Raw genomic sequence first — 20,885 nt, forward strand, 5'->3', positions numbered from 1 at the left:
ATAGGAAATTGAGGGGGGGAGGGGGGTGGAGATTGAGGGGTGTAGAGAATGATAGGAAATTGAGGGGGATGGAGATTTTCAAATGATGTGATTAATAAACAGGTCTTGGGGAAGAGACAACAAACAACAACAATAACAACAAAGAAAGAAACAAACAAAACAACAAAACAAAGAAAGAAATAAAACAAATGGAAATTATATATAATTTGAAGAAGAAGAAAAAATGAGATTGCATGAAATTGAAAATAAGAATTAACCAAAGTTACTGAATTTGATACAGTTAACCCCAGCCCAACTTGAGAACTGAAGCAGAATGCCACAAAGATCGTGACTATCAATTAAAAGAAAAGAAAATGAAAAGAAAAAAGGTAGTTGTGTCACAGATGTGTTTCAATAACTGTCATAGATGTGTTTCAATGACTGTCTCAGATGTGTTTCACTGGCTGTGCCTTAACCGCCACTGCCAGCAGTTGCCCCCCAACACGGCACCTGCGGGCTACACCTGTCCCTCCTGCAACACCTGCGTCTTTCCTCCGGCCAACCTGGCCACCCCTGTGGCCGATGCTCTGAGACAGCTGCTGCAGCAAGTCAACTGGGCGCGCGCCGGTCTGGGCTTGCCTCTGGTCAGTGGATGGGGTTTGTTCCACGTTGGGATCACGCCCTCCCCGCCCCCCCACCCCACCCACCCCAACCTCCCTTGCCCCAGTCTTGTACTGGTTTTAGATTAGGATTTAAGACAATTTGTTGTTGTTGTTTTTTCTGCTTCCCCCCCCCCCCCCCCCCCCCCTTTGATCTGTTTTTTGTTATTGTTTTTATTGTATATGGCATTGACATTTTTTTTTTTTTTTTCTCCAATGATAGGTTCTCATGATAGTGTTTCATAGCAATTTGGAAAACTGAATACATTTGTTGTTGAAATATGTCTTCCAAGATGCTTGAAGTTTTGAAAATTGAACATGACTGTTTTGGTGAAAAGTTTTCTTGACACTGCGTAGCTTGCTTAGTGATGAAAAAAACTACATGCTGATTTTGTGAGGAAATGATGCTGTTGATGAATGATTGTATCTGATGACGTCATAGTGTGAACACACATTACAGTTTGTTCAACTGACACACTTAAGCAAAGGTCTGTTATCATTACGTGTATTTATTATCTATTAATTATTGATACTATGATACACCTATCTTCAGTCAGAAACAAACACCAAGTGCTCGATAAACACAGCCCTAGTCATTAATTTTGCACAGTAGCCAGGCTGCCTACCTGGGTAGAGCTGACTGACTACTGCCTTTGGGCAATACATCATTCATTTCTTGTGTCATTCTGTCAGGCTTCAGTAATGCACATGCACACACATGGATATAAAATGAGAGTGGACTTTTTGTTCTGGCAAAATTGAACATGACTGTTTTGGTGAAAAGTTTTCTTGACACTGCGTAGCTTGCTTAGTGATGAAAAAAACTACATGCTGATTTTGTGAGGAAATGATGCTGTTGATGAATGATTGTATCTGATGACGTCATAGTGTGAACACACATTACAGTTTGTTTAACTGACACACTTAAGCAAAGGTCTATTATCATTACGTGTATTTATTATCTATTAATTATTGATACTATGATACACCTATCTTCAGTCAGAAAGAAACACCAAGTGCTTGATAAACACAGCCCTAGTCATTAATTTTGCATGGTAGCCAGGCTGCCTACCTGGGTAGAGCTGACTGACTACTGCCTTTGGGCCATCATCATTCCTTTCTTGTGTCATTCTTTCAGGCTTCAGTAATGCACATGCACACACATGGATATAAAATGAGAGTGGACTTTTCGACAAATGGTACCAGGGATAAATCTCGTTGACATGGGTTTTTTTCTTTTACATTGCTAAATGCATGCTGCTCAGGAGACCCCAGTTATCACATCTCATCCAAACGACTGTCACCAGACCACCACCACTCAAGTTTTTGTGAAGAGAAAATTCTGGCGAGTGTGGGATTTGATCCCATACACTCCCATTCTTTTTTTCTTTTTTCTTTTTTTTCTTTTTTTTTTTTTTTCTTTTTTTTTTCTTTTTTTTTTTTTTGTATTATTATTAGTAATAGTAGTAGTATTTTTATGTATTTAGCTATTATTTTTTATTCAATTTATTTTATTTTTTATTTATTTATTTTAAAAAAATCTTTTTATTATTTCTTTTATTTTATTATCTTTTTTTTTTTTTTTTTTTGAGGCCTGACTAAGCGCATTGGGTTACGCTGCTGGTCAGACATCTGCTTGGCAGATGTGGTGTAGCATATATGGTTTTGACCGAACGCAGTGACGCCTCCTTGAGCTACTGATACTGATACTGATCTCTCAGCTTTCTTGGAGGATGTGCTGTCACTCGGCCACCACTCCACTCCTAAGGAGGAAGGCAGCAGAATGGTTAAGAGACTTCAACTGCCAGTACGGTGTCTGTTAGGGGCTGGGTTCAAATCCCTGTCTCGTTGATTCTCCCCAGTTTGACTGGAAAATCAAACTTGGCATCTCGCCATTCAGTTGAGATGATGAACCAAAGCCCTGTGTGCAGCACACGCTTGGTGCACAGGAAAAGGACCCCATGGCAACGTAAGTGTTGTTCTGGCAAAGTTCTCCAGAGGAAATTCACTCTTATACGTACACATAGGCACTTCAGGCCTGACTGAATTATGCTGTTGTCGGGTGTCTGTCTAAGAGATGTGGTGCAGCGTATATATATATGAATTGTGGGAAAGCAGTAACTCTTTGAGAAACCCACTGAAGGCCCACTGCTTGCTGCAGATTGAAGAACCTGATCTCCCGGCCCCACCACCCCCCGGGCCCCCCGCAGAGAAGGCGGCCACCACCTCCACCACCCCTATGACCAGCACGCCACTCAGGGCGGACAACTCTGCTGGCCTACCCCCCACCTCCACGGGGGTCACCCGTCCCAGTGCCCAGGTGTTGCCCTACTCCGCCACCCCCACCCCCAACCCTGCGCCCCCGGGCGGCAGTTCTCACAGCGTCATCAATGTGGACGAGGGGACGTCAGCCCGGCAGTTCAGCAGTCAGTTGTCTCTTTTGGCTTTCATAATGCACTTGGCAACATTGTGTCTGTCCTCGTTTTCATAGTGTGTTGTGTTGCATTGTGTCTGTTTTCATGGTGTGTTGTGTTACATTGTGTCTGTTTTCATAGTGTGTTGTGTTGCATTGTGTCTGTTTTCATAGTGTATTGTGTTACATTGTGTCTGTTTTCATGGTGTGTTGTGTTACATTGTGTCTGTTTTCATAGTGTATTGTGTTACATTGTGTCTGTTTTCATGGTGTATTGTGTTACATTGTGTCTGTTTTCATAGTGTATTGTGTTACATTGTGTCTGTTTTCATGGTGTATTGTGTTACATTGTGTCTGTTTTCATAGTGTATTGTGTTACATTGTGTCTGTTTTCATAGTGTATTGTGTTACATTGTGTCTGTTTTCATGGTGTATTGTGTTACATTGTGTCTGTTTTCATGGTGTATTGTGTTACATTGTGTCTGTTTTCATAGTGTATTGTGTTACATTGTGTCTGTTTTCATGGTGTATTGTGTTACATTGTGTCTGTTTTCATGGTGTATTGTGTTACATTGTGTCTGTTTTCATGGTGTGTTGTGTTACATTGTGTCTGTTTTCATGGTGTATTGTGTTACATTGTGTCTGTGATTGGATCATGTGGGGTGGATGTGTGATGTCCATCATGTGGGGTGGATGTGTGTGTTGTGCAGACCCGCGCAAGCTGTTTGACTCCACCAAAGACGATGGTCTCTTCAACCAGTCCCACGATCACGATGAAGACAAGTACAAACGGAGACCGGCCTTCCAGTGGTTGGCGCACTGGTTCAGGTCAGTCCTTTGATATCATGACACTTTGTTCAGTCCTTTGATACCATGGTACTTTGTTCAGTCCTTTGGTACCATGGTACTTTGTTCAGTCCTTTGGTACCATGACACTTTGTTCAGTCCTTTGGTACCATGGTACTTTGTTCAGTCCTTTGATACCATGACACTTTGTTCAGTCCATTGGTACCATGGTACTTTGTTAAGTCCTTGATGCAGAAGTGAAGCTGCGCATCGCCAAGGCCAGCTCCGCCTTTGGCAGACTCAACAACAGGCTGTGGAACAACGAAGGCATCAGGCACAGCACCAAAATCAAAAACCTACAGAGCTGTTGTGCTGTCCTACTTGTTGTACACTGTGAAACATGGACGATGTATCGCTGTCACATTCAACAACTTGAGCAGTTTCACCAGAGATGCCTACGAAAGATCCTCGGCATAAAGTGGCAAGACAGGGTCTCCAACCTCCAGGTCCTAGAGAGGAGCGGCTTGGCCAGCATTGAAAGCTGCGTGGTGTTGTGGTGTTTCACTGAGTGATGTGTGTCCTGCAGGTCGAGGGATGGGGCACGGTGGTGTGGAGTTTCACTGAGTAATGTGTGTCCTGCAGGTCGAGGGATAGGGCATGGTGGTGTGGAGTTTAATTGAGTGATGTGTGTCCTGCAGGTCGAGGGACGTGGTATGGTGGTGTGGAGTTTAACTGAGTGATGTGTGTCCTGCAGGTCGAGGGACAGGGCATGGTGGTGTGGTGTGGAGTTTCACTGAGTGATGTGTGTCCTGCAGGTCGAGGGACAGGGCATGGTGGTGTGGAGTTTAACTGAGTGATGTGTGTCCTGCAGGTCGAGGGACAGGGCATGGTGGTGTGGTGTGGAGTTTCACTGAGTGATGTGTGTCCTGCAGGTCGAGGGACAGGGCATGGTGGTGTGGTGTGGAGTTTAACTGAGTGATGTGTCCTGCAGGTCGAGGGATGGGGCATGGTGGTGTGGAGTTTCACTGAGTGATGTGTGTCCTGCAGGTCGAGGGATGGGGCATGATGGTGTGGTGTGGAGTTTAACTGAGTGATGTGTGTCCTGCAGGTCGAGGGACAGGGCATGGTGGTGTGGAGTTTCACTGAGTGATGTGTGTCCTGCAGGTCGAGGGATGGGGCATGGTGGTGTGGAGTTTCACTGAGTGATGTGTGTCCTGCAGGTCGAGGGATGGGGCATGGTGGTGTGGAGTTTAACTGAGTGATGTGTGTCCTGCAGGTCAAGGGACGGGGCATGGTGGTGTGGAGTTTAACTGAGTGATGTGTGTCCTGCAGTTCAAGGGACGGGGCATGGTGGTGTGGTGTGGAGTTTAACTGAGTGATGTGTGTCCTGCAGGTCAAGGGACGGGGCATGGTGGTGTGGAGTTTCACTGAGTGATGTGTGTCCTGCAGTTCAAGGGACGGGGCATGGTGGTGTGGTGTGGAGTTTAACTGAGTGATGTGTGTCCTGCAGTTCAAGGGACGGGGCATGGTGGTGTGGTGTGGAGTTTCACTGAGTGATGTGTGTCCTGCAGTTCAAGGGACGGGGCATGGTGGTGTGGTGTGGAGTTTCACTGAGTGATGTGTGTCCTGCAGGTCGAGGGACAGGGCATGGTGGTGTGGTGTGGAGTTTCACTGAGTGATGTGTGTCCTGCAGGTCGAGGGACGGGGGCAGGAGGAAGGACCCAGGGGCTGTGAGGAAACGTTTCTTCATGGTGCTCATCATCGGTGTCATCGCCTTCATCACCCTCCTCATCATCTTCTCCCAGCTGGGGCGGCAGGCCACAGAGGACGACCCGTTCCTGGACCCCATGAACAACCCCAACATCAAGGTGCAGCAGGAGGTGCTAGACTAGGACCCCATCAGCATCCCACTAGGACCCCATCAACATCCCATCAACATCCCACTAGGACCCCATCAACATCCCACTAGGACCCCATCAACATCTCACCAACATCCCACTAGGACCCCATCAACATCTCACCAACATCCCACTAGGACCCCATCAACATCTCACCAACATCTCACTAGGACCCCATCAACATCTCACCAACATCCCACTAGGACCCATCAACATCCCACTAGGACCCCATCAACATCTCACCAACATCCCACTAGGACCCCATCAACATCCCACTAGGACCCATCAACATCCCACTAGGACCCATCAACATCTCACCAACCCCACTAGGACCCATCAACATCCCACTAGGACCCCATCAACATCTCCAATAGACTGGTAGGACCCCATGAACATCCCAACATCAAGGCATTGTCTGTAAGACTTCTGGAAATCCCCAGGGTTCGTACAGAGTCGTGAAGTCTAGAAAAGTTCTAGGGAAATGAGATAAACATTTCCAGGGCTGGAAAAGTCTTGTGGGGAAAATGGATGAATGAATGAATGGTATGGGTACTTATACAGTACCTGTGCTCAGTCCGAGACCAAGCTCTAAGTACTTTGCAAACTCGGGGGTCTTTTGCATGACAGCCTGCTTACCTGGGTAGAGCTGACTGATGGCTGCCATTGGGCGCTCATCACTTGTTTCCTGTTTCATTCAGTCAAGATTTCAAGCACGTACATATACACACTCAGACATACATGTAACATTTATGGCCAAAATGTGGCCTCCTTTCTTCCCTCTGTGTGTGTGCATTTGTGTGTGCATGTGTGTGCGTGCGTGTGTGTGCGTGCGTGTGTGTGCGTGTGATTCAGATGTGAGAGATGGTATCTGTTACAATGCTCAGGCAACAGAAACATGTCTGGGCATTTGCTGGAATTGCAACAATTTTTGCTTTAGCTAACGTTTTGTCATTCTTTTTTCTGAAAGTGTTTTGTCAGTAACAAAGTATTGTTTGTGCAACCAAAACAACAGCAAAAAAAAAAAAAAAAGGTTGTGGTTCCCTTTCTGATCTGGCTGATCATTACTAAACAAACAATGAGGGACTAGAATTAGTAGAAGATGGGCGCAATAGCCGAATGGTTGAAGTGTTGGACTTTCAATCAGAGGGTCCCGGGTTCGAATCTCGGTGACGGCGCCTGGTGGGTAAAGGGTTGAGATTTTTCCGATCTCCCAGGTCAACATGTGTGCAGACCTGCTAGTACCTGAACCCTCTTCGTGTGTACACGCAAGCAAAAGATCAAATACGCACGTTAAAGATCATGTAATCCATGTCAGCGTTCGGTGGGTTATGGAAACAAGTACATACCCAGCATGCACACCCCCGAAAGCGGAGTATGGCTGCCTACATGGCGAGGTAAAAACGGTCATACACGCAAAAGCCCACTCGTGTATATACGAGTGAACGTGGGAGTTGCAGCCCATGAACGCAGAAGAAGAAGAAGAAGAAGAATTAGTATTTGTAGAAGAAAAAAAAAGTTTCGTTCTCTGCTGGTTTATTCCTTACTGCCGTGGCTGTTTTGTGTGTGTGTGTGTGTGTGTGTGTGTGTGTGTGTGTGTGTGTTCTGTGCAGTTTTTGCTTCTTTGTGAATTGTCAATGTTTTTACCATGATCAATTGTTTTTTTACAGTCCAAGTATCTGTGTTTTTGTGTCAATAAAAGTGAAAAGAGCATTTTTGTGAGATGCAACCACTATGGGAAAAAGTGATTTATTTGTGATTGTGCAGAACTCATTTATTTTATTGTGTTTATCGATTTTATATTTACCTATTTATTTCCTGTATTTATTTTATTGATATGTATTACAAAATTGTGTATGTGTATAGAATAGATTATGTCTTTATTACCAAGTGTACCTGGGGTCACAAGGAATATTAGGGGGCGGGGGGTGGGGGGGGGGGAGATAGTACATAACAAGATACAAACATAAATCGAAAGTCATACACAAACACAGATACAGAAAAAAAAATTAGGATACATACAAGTGCATATCAATATAAAAACTTGTGCATAGTCACACATGCACACACTGCACGCACACACACACACATGCACATATGTATGTGTGCTGTATGTTTTTTGAATGGTTAGATTTTGTTGTATTTTAGGTACAGTTGAACATTAAAGGAATGTGTAATGAGTGTGGTGCTCCTGTGAATGTTTAAAGTTGAAAGAGGAAATGTATGTGCATGATTTTTGAATAAGCTTGTGTGTGTGTGTGTGTGTCTGGGGGTGCGTGTGTGTGTGTGTTGTATTTTTTGAATGGCTGCGAGATGTTTGTTTTCTCGTGGGTATATTTGAATGATAAAGGAATGAGTGGGGAGAGTTGTGACCCCATGAGTGGATGAAGTTGTCTGAGTGAATGTATTGGTTCTGTTGCCATCTTGAAGAACAATACATTTGGTAAAACTTACATTGGGTGGCACTGCAGCATAGCGACGCGCTCTCCCCAACAAATAATTTCTTGGCCAGTTGGTGATGAATGGTTGGGAAAAAAAAAATCAGTGGTTTTGTTTCAGTTGATTATGCCTACATGTTGTCTGTTGCCACTGCATTGTGAAGGATTGAGGCATGAAGACTTTGGAGAAGCAAGGTATGTCTGTTTCCTGGTGCACAGTTGAAGACACATGTTTCCAAGATAAGGGTGGGTGCTACGTGTATGAAGGGAATAGCTGGAGAGAGAAGGTGATATGAAGATACAACTTTGATTTAGAGGGAGTGTTCACACAGGTGTGTGTGTGTGTGTGATGTGTTTGAAATTTGCAGGATATTTTGACTGGATCGATCCTGTATAGTGTAACAATGAATAAAGGATTGCATGTAACAGGAGTTAATGTTCAGATGTTTTTTTCTGTTCATTCTGTTTTGTCACACAGAACAAAATCAGCAAACTGCCAGTGTTTCCATTCTCACTGTGCAGTGAATGTTGATTACTGTAGTGCACAGATATTTGATTTCACTTTTTGATAATCACTTGCATTGTATACGGAAATCCTTTTTGTGTCCTGGTTTGTTATGTTCCATTGACATGTTTGTTGTCACATGTTTCTATAGAAACTTTGTTCTGTTTCATTGACATGTTTGTTGTCATGTGATGTTTCCATAGAAACTTTTGTTCTGTTTCGTTGTCATGTCTGGTGTCACATGTTTCCATAGAAACTTAGTTCTCTTTCATTGACATGTCTGTTGTCATATGATGCTTCCATGGAAACTTTATGTTTGATTGAAAGATTTGTTGTCACACGATTTTTCCATTGACATTGTCATCATATGTGGAGATGAATTTCTCATTTTGAATTGACACAGTGTTGTTCCATGTGAAACTGAAGCAGTGTTAGTTTTGCATTATGTTGGACATTGCTCCCTGGTCAAGAACATTTGTTTTCTTGAACACACACACACACACACACAAAAGGTGGATAGTTGAGGGTGTTTTTCTCTATTTTTTGTTTCTTCCTTTCTTGTGAGGTACTTTGGACCTGGTGTGTGTGTGTGTGTGGAGACAGCAGGGTGCAGTGTGTCACTGTTTTTCATCTTATGACACATTCTCTTCACCTGTGTTGTAAGGCTTTGTATGTCTCTTCACTTCTGTACGACACTGTAAATAGTTGGGGTAAATTAAAAAAAAAAAAAAAAAAGGATCAGAGTTTGAATTTAGAAATTGTGCATGACCATACACACTCAGTTCTATTCCTCAGCAAGTGTGTGTGTGTGACATGTACAAATTGTGTATTTGTGCATGTGTTCAGTGGAAACTGTAGTGAAATGACTGAACTCATGAATGTTCTTCAAACAATACAATTTCCATGTCACCATACTGAACACTAACGTACACACATGAATTTACTCACACTCACTCAAACCCACCTCCACAAACTGTCGAACAAAATAACCAGCAACACAATCACAGATGATAACAATACTTTATTTCAACCACATACCAATCTAATCTGGAATGATAAAAAACTGATAAAGAAACAGTGTAATTAAAAAGGAGATATATTTCTTATACTGGACATAATGATGGCTAGCAAAAAAAGAACCAAAGTTATGTAAGTGACCAGTAACAAAGTGGTCAGAGCCAGACACCAACACTTTTTTTTTCTGGAATAGCAAGATTACATCCCCCACTGTTTATTCCAATAATAAAATAAAAATCAGTTGCTTTGCTTTGGATATTAGATGATGAAGGTCATTGTAGAACAAATTTTTTTATTAAAAAAATCCTAGACAATTGTAAACTTTCATTATCCCTTTCCCCCAAACCATCATTAAAAATAGGGCTAATGCTGATTTCAACATGATTACATCTTACAACTCCCAAGAGACTTCCACACTGAAACAAATTCAAGCAGCAGCTTACGACTATTGCTGCCAGTTCTGGTGTGTCTTTCTGTAACGCATTTTGGGCATCAAACAGAGGATTGCTTCACTCAACTGAAACCCAGTACAGGCATACCATGGATGCTTCACTCAACTGAAACCCATTTTAGGTATCCAACTGATGCTTCACTCAACTGAAACCTATCTGGGGCATCCCACAGATTTCCTGCCCACTTCTGCATTTGTTGGCTGCAACTCCCATGTTCACTCTATGTATGAGTGGACATTTTATGAGTACGACCATGCAGGCAGCCATACTCAGTTTTCAGCATGTGCATGCTGGGTATGTTCTTTACATAACCCATGAATCTTTAACATAAATATTTAATCTTCAACATGCATATACACATGAAGGGGGTTCAGGAACTAGCATGTCTGCACATACGTTGACCTGGGAGATTTTAAATATATCTCCCACCCTCCACCCACCACGTACGCCAAAACTGGGCATCGAACTCCGGAAACTGGGGGGGGGAATCCAGTGCTGTAACCATTCAGTCACAGCACCTGTCACCCTGCTGTTCAAACTGTCAGTGGGAAAACCCAAAGAAATGGAATGCTCTACCGTCATACAGGACTTCTCCCTGGAAGCACTTTTCTGCTCTTGCTTGTCTGATTATTTCTTCGTGTCGTCCCTTTTGCCTGCACGTCTTATCGCCTGCGATGACCGAGTCTGACTCACCAGGAGTAACGTACAACTTCCAACAAACGCATGCCACAACCGTTAGTGTCCCTCACTCCTGAAATTCACATCCAAAAGAAAAGAAAAAGAAAAAAAGCAGATACATAACAGGAAAACAAGTGTACAGCAGTCTCAAAGTGAATGCATCACACACCATCCAAACTTTAAGAAATGTCTTGTTTTCACAGACTACCCAAACTTCAAGAAATGTTTTGTATTCACAGACCACCCAATTTTCAAATGTATTCAGACCGAGCTTTGCTATTTTGAAAAAGTAGAGCTTTTTTTTTCTTTCTTTCTTTAACTCTTTCTGTGTGTGTGTGTGTGTGTGTGTCTGACAGTCCGTGAGAACTTCAATGACCACTTCACAGTTCATTCATATGGCATGTCAACAGCTGTGCTGACAATGTACATCTACCACCTTCACACACAATGCTGGGGGGTCACTTCAAAGACAGAGGGAAAGAAACAGTGGTGGTGAGCTTCAAAGCGCTGTACCATTTACTGTTATCAGTTCTATATATAGACATGCAAATCCCTTCTAGTTGTCCACATCCTCTTCCAGTTGGAAAGTTTGGTGCAAAATGCACTGTTTTCAAATGTGAAAACACTTGCGTCAGTCCTTTGGAAAGTTTCATAATTTATACCCCCCAAATTTTTTTTTTAATTGCTTGATAGATATGGATATTTATCTAAATTTAAATACTTATTCAGGTCACCTTTTTACTTCCACTTCACTCTTTCATATGGACATATGTCACTGTCACATCAGTTTCAAGGCTACAATCACAATCACTCTCCATGTCTATCACAGTCAAAAGAATTTGAAAAAAAAAAAAATCCCTTTTCTAATTTATCTTCTTCTTTTTTTTTCTTTCATTTCATTTTGTGTTTTCTTCTTTCCAACACAGTTTATGGGGACTCTTTCAATTTCATCTACACTGAGAAAAGGACACACTGTTATATGCATACACATATGCACAGTTGCACATGCAGCAATTCACATTATTTACTTAAATTAATCAGTGAAAAAGGCAGGCAGAGGAAAAGGAAATGGGTCAGGAAACAGACACTGTCTTCAAAAGTTGTTTCTCCCAAACTGGCAGTCGTGACTATCTGGTCGTTGGACAAGTACAAATACTGGCCTGGTTGTGAACTTTCCTGTGGTCTGCATAGAAGTTGCTATCAATACCTCTGTGTGTGTGTGTGTGTGTGTGTGTGAGTGCTCATACCTTGTGAGACATGAAGTATCCCCTTGCCCAAGCTGTTAGATCTTGTGTGTTGTCTGTCGTTTGCCTGATTTCACACTGCTGTATAAAAAGAAAACCCTATAAGCTGGTGTTCTACACAGTCAGAGATGGGAAAAAAAAAAAAAAAACCCAAGTTGAACAAACTGGTCACTTCATTCCACTCCAAACAGGGAGCTTTTCTTTGGTCATTCTGCCTTGAGCTTCCCGATCCTCCTTACCACAGGTAGACCACAAACCGTAGCACACCCCAAACACCCAGAGGACACTACAGCCCTGGGGGAGGTCCTTGTGCCACTGGCCAGGCGATAATTAGCAACAATGATAATAACCATTCATGATAAGACACTAGCAATGTCAAACTTTATCTCTGACAGTAATGATAATAATAATTCATGATAAGACACTAGCAATGTAAAATCGTTTCTCTGACAGTTTCAAAAACAGGAAATGATACAAGTAAATAAAACGGAAAAGTATAGACAAAAAAAAAAAAAAAAAAAAAGGGAAAAGAAAGCACACATGAAGTATAAAGTCCATGATAAAAAATTTTTAATACAGGCACACCAATCATCATACAACTCTGCAAAGTACATACATTGGACGGAACTTCTTGACCCATACCACTGGACAATACTCTCCAATACACAGTACAGACACCTGGAAAAAAGCAACCTAGGATTTGACCAAATCATAATGCAGTTAAAAAAAAAAAACAACCACCAACAAACAAACCCACAAAGCACAGCCTGACTAATGGATGGCTCAGCTGAAGGAAAACCAACCAACTAACCAACCTGTAACTGACTGGAATAAAGATCAGTGTACGGGAAAGATCACAGAAAGTACATGGTAAATACCATTCTTCATTTCGTATCACAGTCTACAAAGCTTGTAAAGCCTCTGTGCTCAGTGGCCAAATGACCATGACAACCCAGACACTGATGTACACACCAAAACAACAATAACAACAACACACCGCACGCACTTCCAGAACCGCATCATCTGTACAGTAGGTTCTGAAAAAAAAAAAAAAAAAAAAAAAAAAAAAAGGCTCACCTCTCTGTAGCCACCTCACCACACAACAATGGATATATATGTAGGGATAACAGTAGTTCATTCTGTAAGTAAAGTATACAGTTTCTCCATTTACATAATACTGATGTTACTACAAAACAAGAAGCAGTGCAAAACAGAACCAAACAAAATCAGAGCAGAATAAAAATTAAAAAAATTTTAAAAAAAAACATGAAGGTCATCTGTGTATCCAGAAAGGTCCCACAGTTCTAGTTGGAATAAAATTTAAACAAAACTCAACAGCAAAAGAATGAATTCCCCAATGAGATTCCATTCTGCAGTGAATGACTCAATGACATGTTTTCCCCCCATCCCACAAAAAAAAAAAAAAAAAAAAAAAAAAAATCATGTTTTCCACCCTTTAGCACAATGCAGTAGTAAAACTAAAGAAATGGCAAGACAAAATGAATGACTGCCTGGAAGAGTCCATTCTGTCCCCCCCCCCCCCCCCCTCTTCCCGACACACACACACCCATTTCCCAGCATACACAGGGCCGCTGGGTCACACCAGCCAGACAAAGGAAAAATGTCTGAAGGGCGCACACACACACACACACACACACACACACACAATGCCTGATGTTTCCCTGACCCAGAACAAGCTACCACCCCCCCTTCACCCACACAGTCCTCACTGAACCACTACACAACACAGACCCTGCATGGCACATCACTCAGACCTACAGAAATCCCCAGCCATGGTACAAGTCCGTTCTCTGCTCTGTGTCGTCCTCGCCTGGGTTTGCTGTCGAGGCACCCGTCTCTCCTGTAGCCACCACCCCAACCTGTCACTGTGCAGGTAATGCCTGACAATGAATGATACCTGACAATGATCCATCACATCTCTTCGACATCATCTCACCACCCCAACCTGTCACTGTGCAGGTAATGCCTGACAATGAATGATACCTGACAACGATCCATCACAACTCTTCGACATCATCTCACCACCCCAACCTGTCACTGTGCAGGTAATGCCTGACAATGATACCTGACAATGATCCATCACAACTCTTCAACATCATCTCACCACCCCAACCTGTCACTGCGCAGGTAATGCCTGACAATGAATGATACCTGACAATGATCCATCACATCTCTTCAACATCATCTCACCACCCCAACCTGTCACTGCGCAGATAATGCCTGACAATGAATGATACCTGACAACGATCCATCACAACTCTTCGACATCATCTCACCACCCCAACCTGTCACTGTGCAGGTAATGCCTGACAATGAATGATACCTGACAATGATCCATCACAACTCTTCAACATCATCTCACCACCCCAACCTGTCACTGCGCAGGTAATGCCTGATAATGATACCTGACAATGATCCATCACATCTCTTCGACATCATCTCACCACCCCAACCTGTCACTGCGCAGGTAATGCCTGACAATGAATGATACCTGACAATGATCCATCACATCTCTTCAACATCATCTCACCACCCCAACCTGTCACTGTGCAGGTAATGCCTGACAATGATATACCTGACAATGATCCATCACAACTCTTCGACATCATCTCACCACCCCAACCTGTCACTGTGCAGGTAATGCCTGACAATGATATACCTGACAATGATCCATCACATCTCTTCGACATCATCTCACCACCTCAACCTGTCACTGCGCAGGTAATGCCTGACAATGATACCCGACAATGATCCATCACAACTCTTCAACATCATCTCACCACCCCAACCTGTCACTGCGCAGGTAATGCCTGACAATGAATGATACCTGACAATGATCCATCACATCTCTTCGACATCATCTCACCACCCCAACCTGTCACTGTGCAGGTAATGCCTGACAATGATATACCTGACAATGATCCATCACAACTCTTCAACATCATCTCACCACCCCAACCTGTCACTGTGCAGGTAATGCCTGACAATGATATACCTGACAATGATATACCTGACAATGATCCACCACATCTCTTCGACATCATCTCACCACCCCAACCTGTCACTGCGCAGGTAATGCCTGACAATGATACCTGACAATGATCCATCACAACTCTTCAACATCATCTCACCACCCCAACCTGTCACTGCGCAGGTAATGCCTGACAATGATCCATCACAGACTACTAACAGCTAAAAAAAAAATCATGTCAACACATCCAAAGTTTCAGTTTCAAGGAAGTAACAAAGCGCCCCAACTGATCCATGCATGCCATGAAAAGAAAAACCAAACCCACAAAAAAAAAAAAAAAAAAAAAAAAAAAAAACCAGGGCAAATCATTACAGACTGGAACTGTTTCATTTCTACAACAATGTCACACTGTAAAGCAGATGGAATGATACATCTTGTGCAGGGAATATTTCACAATGTGAAAGCAAAGATTGTGGGAGGATTGCTAGCTTAGGGAAGAGAGCCAACACACACACACACACACACACAAAAGATACATGCTAAAATGTACATCGCTGACCTAACTGATGATAATACTGTGGTGTGGTGTGGAACAGGACGAACCAAATGGATTTCAGGGAGTTGTATCTTGTTTAACACACTTACAGGGGAAGCCATAGGAATAGTTGACCTGACCTCAGTACCACTTTCTACACACACACACACAAACACACACACACACACACACACACATCCTGACAATACAAATACATGGGTCAATTAACAAGAAAAGACATCTCCTGAAGAAAAGGCAATGTTACTTTCAAGGACGGGTTTTTCATAATAAAAGTAAAATAATATTCATACAACAAAGCAGTGATAAAAAAAAACACAAAAAAACACACACACTTCTAGGCTGCAAAAAAAGGTACAGATTATGACTGTGTACAGGCTGCAATGTTCACAACGTTAACGCAAGAAACAAACTTTACATGTTTAGGAATCAGTAACATATGCCCTTATAAAGTGCACCATTCATGTAAATGAACCATCAAGACATATGTTGATAAATAAATAAAAAATAAATATTAACTTTACCAATTTTTCCCTTCATCAAAATAGATTCTTCCCCACACTTCTCCAATTCAGAGTTCAAAAGCAGATTTGTAAGCAACTCTTTCATAGCTACACACACACACACACACACACACACACACGCACACACACACACACACACACACACAGGCCCTTCTGCAGCACTGAGTTTTGTTTTCTATCGTTCAGTCTGACCAAGCAGGTAGCGCCCAAGTCAGTGTACAAGTGAACTGTTGTTCTTTCCTTTGGATGGAGATATGGCCATCAACACTCAGTGTACAAGTGAACTGCTGTTCTTTCTTTTGGACGGAGATACGGCCATCAACACTCAGTGTACAACTGTTGTTCTTTCTTTTGGATGGAGATACGGCCATCAACACTCAGTGTACAACTGTTGTTCTTTCCTATGGATGGAGATACGGCCATCAACACTCAGTGTACAACTGTTGTTCTTTCCTATGGATGGAGATACGGCCATCAACACTCAGTGTACAAGTGAACTGCTGTTCTTTCTTTTGGACGGAGATACGGCCATCAACACTCAGTGTACAAGTGAACTGCTGTTCTTTCTTTTGGACGGAGATACGGCCATCAACACTCAGTGTACAACTGTTGTTCTTTCTTTTGGATGGAGATACGGCCATCAACACTCAGTGTACAACTGTTGTTCTTTCTTTTGGATGGAGATACGGCCATCAACACTCAGTGTACAACTGTTGTTCTTTCCTTTGGATGGAGATACGGCCATCAACACTCAGTGTACAACTCTTACCCTAACTCAGATTAATCTTAGGATTTGCTTCAATCTGTTTGGTAAAATTTGGCCACATCATTTGGAATGTTAAATCTTCTGGTTGCAAACTTTTTAAATACCTAAGAAGGAAATTCAAGTGCTTTTTATATCAGACACATCCATAAACATCCTACAGCTGGCACAAACACTTGTGCTGACTGGCAAACACAAACATACTCTGTATTTGTTTATCATTTTGAAGGGAGGGCGATTTCATATTGGTGACTACGGCGGGACAGCTAAAACTGACAGTGTCACGACACAGACATAGCATTGAGCCGTCTCCTGGAAGCACAGGCAGAGAACACAGACACTGTGTGTTGTGACGCACCACAGACAGAGAACACAGACACTGTGTGTTGTGACACACCACAGGCAGAGAACACACTGTGTGTTGTGACACACCACAGGCAGAGAACACAGACACTGTGTGTTGTGACACACCACAGGCAGAGAACACAGACACTGTGTGTTGTGACGCACCACAGGCAGAGAACACATACACTGTGTACTGTGACGCACCACAGGCAGAGAACACATACACTGTGTGTTGTGACACACCACAGGCAGAGAACACACTGTGTGTTGTGACACACCACAGGCAGAGAACACAGACACTGTGTGTTGTGACGCACCACAGGCAGAGAACACAGACACTGTGTACTGTGACACACCACAGGCAGAGAACACATACACTGTGTGTTGTGACACACCACAGGCAGAGAACACACTGTGTGTTGTGACACACCACAGGCAGAGAACACAGACACTGTGTACTGTGACACACCACAGGCAGAGAACACATACACTGTGTGTTGTGACACACCACAGACAGAGAACACACTGTGTGTTGTGACACACCACAGGCAGAGAACACACTGTGTGCTGTGACACACCACAGGCAGAGAACACAGACACTGTGTGTTGTGACACACCACAGGCAGAGAACACAGACACTGTGTACTGTGACACACCACAGGCAGAGAACACAGACACTGTGTACTGTGACACACCACAGGCAGAGAACACAGACACTGTGTGTTGTGACGCACCACAGGCAGAGAACACAGACACTGTGTACTGTGACACACCACAGGCAGAGAACACAGACACTGTGTGTTGTGACGCACCACAGACAGAGAACACAGACACTGTGTGTTGTGACGCACCACAGACAGAGAACACAGACACTGTGTGTTGTGACACACCACAGGCAGAGAACACACTGTGTGTTGTGACACACCACAGGCAGAGAACACAGACACTGTGTACTGTGACACACCACAGGCAGAGAACACAGACACTGTGTACTGTGACACACCACAGGCAGAGAACACAGACACTGTGTACTGTGACACACCACAGGCAGTCACAGCTACCAACAACAAGTGCATTCAACAAGCACACTGCACAGTCCTCCTTCACTTCTCAACTCAAGCTGCTCCAGTGCATATGGAAGGAATCATGTCAAGTTATTAAATAAGCTGTTATATATATATATATATATATATCTATATATCTATATATCTATATACATCACATATATAATATGTCATAATCAACACAGGAATGCACATTTTGTACCATCAAATCAAAGAAGGTTTATCACTTCAACGTCAGAAAACAGAATACATATTGGAGTCAAAACGCACACCAAGGCAAACATACTTCAGAACTGTCTACGCATCTGTGAACTTACTACTTACTTTCTGCACACTGTCTTTTACACACAAATGTGTTTATATCTATATATGTATACATATATAAACTTGTGCAACTCGCAATTCAGTTTATGTCAAATCATTTGAACTAATATTCAATGTTTAAATGTAACGTGTTCAGCATTGAAAGTAATACTTGCTGACAGGCTTTACACACACAACTTGAAGGGAAGGGCACAGTGACACACACACACACACACAGTAACAAGGGCACAGTGACACACACACACACACAAACACACAGTAACAAGGGCACAGTGACACACACACACACACACACACACACACAGTGACAAGGAGACATTGATACACACACAAACACATACACACAGTGACAAGGGCACAGTGACACACGCACAGAGCAAGACGGCACAGTGACACACACACAGAGCAAGACGGCACAGTGACACACGCACAGAGCAAGACGGCACAGTGACACACACACAGTAACAAGAACACAGTGACACACACACAGTGACAAGGGCACAGTGACATATACACAGTAACAAGGGCACAGTGACACACACAGTAACAAGGACACAGTGACACACACAGTAACAAGGACACAGTGACACACACAGTAACAAGGGCACAGTGACACACACACACACACATACACAAACAGTAATAAGGACACAGTCACACACACACACACACACACACACAGTAACAAGGACAGTGACGCACACACAGTAACAAGGACACAGCAACACACAGTAACAAGGACACAGTGACACACACACACACACACACAGAGTAACAAGGACAGTGACACACAGACACAGTAACAAGGACACAGTGACACACACATACACACAGAGTAACAAGGACACAGTGACACACACACACAGTAACAAGGACACAGCAACACACAGTAACAAGGACACTGTGACACACACACACACACACAGAGTAACAAGGACAGTGACACACACACAGTAACAAGGACACAGTGACACACACACATACACACACAGTAACAAGGACACAGTGACACACACACAGTAACAAGGACACAGCAACACACAGTAACAAGGACACCGTGACACACACACACACACACAGAGTAACAAGGACAGTGACACACACACAGTAACAAGGACACAGTGACACACACACATACACACAGAGTAACAAGGACAGTGACACACACACATACACACACAGTAACAAGGACACAGTGACACACACACATACACACAGAGTAACAAGGACACAGTGACACACACACAGTAACAAGGACACAGCAACACACAGTAACAAGGACACAATGACACACACACACACACACACAGAGTAACAAGGACAGTGACACACACACAGTAACAAGGACACAGTGACACACACACATACACACAGAGTAACAAGGACACAGTGACACACACACAGTAACAAGGACACAGCAACACACAGTAACAAGGACACAGTGACACACACACAGTAACAAGGACACAGCAACACACAGTAACAAGGACACAGTGACACACACACAGTAACAAGGACACAGCAACACACAGTAACAAGGGCACAGTGACACACACACACACACTGAGTAACAAAGACCAAACACTGACAACTAAAACAACAACAGTCTAAATAAAAACCAACCAACCATGTGAAACAAACAAAAAAAAGAAAAAAAAAAAGAAAAAAAGACACATTATCCTAACTACACAGAATAGAGCAAGTGTTCGCTTGCTTTTTTTTCTTCTGTTTTTTGTTTCTGTGTTTTTTGTGTTTTTTTTCTCATTCTTTTTTTTTTTTTTTTTTTTTTTTTTTTTTTACTTCAAAGCTGTTACCTCTGCAAAGATGCACAAGCAAGGACTGGTGTTGTTTTGAGCACAGAAAACAAAACCAAAAAAAAAAATATATATATATATATCTACATATATGAACTCACCACCTTCTCTTACATTTCTTTCTTTCTTTTGTTTACTTTCCTTCAATTTGTTTTGGAATTTTGTTGAAACTTGGGGGGGCTGGGGGTGGGGGGGTGGGGGGTGGGGGGTGGGAATTCTCTTCTTTACAGACAAAGAGACAGAGAATTTCCCAAACCTGCGGGTGGTGGGAACAAAAATGTCGACAAGACATTCTTCTATTTTATTTCTTTGTTGTCACAACCTGATGAGAAAAAAAAAAAAAAAAAAAAAAAAAAAAAAAACACACACACACCAAAAACACAGCAAGCACAAGCACCACATGGTTGTAGTGGGAGGACACAGGCAGGTCACTGCTGGCC

At 42.9% G+C, this 20,885-nt stretch overlaps 2 protein-coding genes across 2 annotated transcripts in view; one reads left to right on the top strand and one right to left on the bottom strand.

The window, feature by feature from the left end:
- LOC143295726 (zinc finger protein-like 1) overlaps positions 1-7,913 on the top strand; it is a 12,027-nt gene extending 4,114 nt beyond the window's left edge. The window contains exons 3-6 of the mRNA XM_076607347.1: positions 430-623; positions 2,800-3,064; positions 3,762-3,879; positions 5,531-7,913. Coding sequence (XP_076463462.1) covers positions 430-623; positions 2,800-3,064; positions 3,762-3,879; positions 5,531-5,729 — 776 coding nt within the window. The 3' untranslated portion in view covers positions 5,730-7,913. The remainder of the gene's footprint in view (positions 1-429; positions 624-2,799; positions 3,065-3,761; positions 3,880-5,530) is intronic.
- LOC143295950 (uncharacterized) overlaps positions 1-20,885 on the bottom strand; it is a 343,443-nt gene that overhangs the window by 26,487 nt on the left and 296,071 nt on the right. The window lies entirely within an intron of this gene.

This window comes from Babylonia areolata, chromosome 21, assembly GCF_041734735.1.
Source record: "Babylonia areolata isolate BAREFJ2019XMU chromosome 21, ASM4173473v1, whole genome shotgun sequence".
Classification (NCBI taxonomy): domain Eukaryota; kingdom Metazoa; phylum Mollusca; class Gastropoda; order Neogastropoda; family Buccinidae; genus Babylonia; species Babylonia areolata.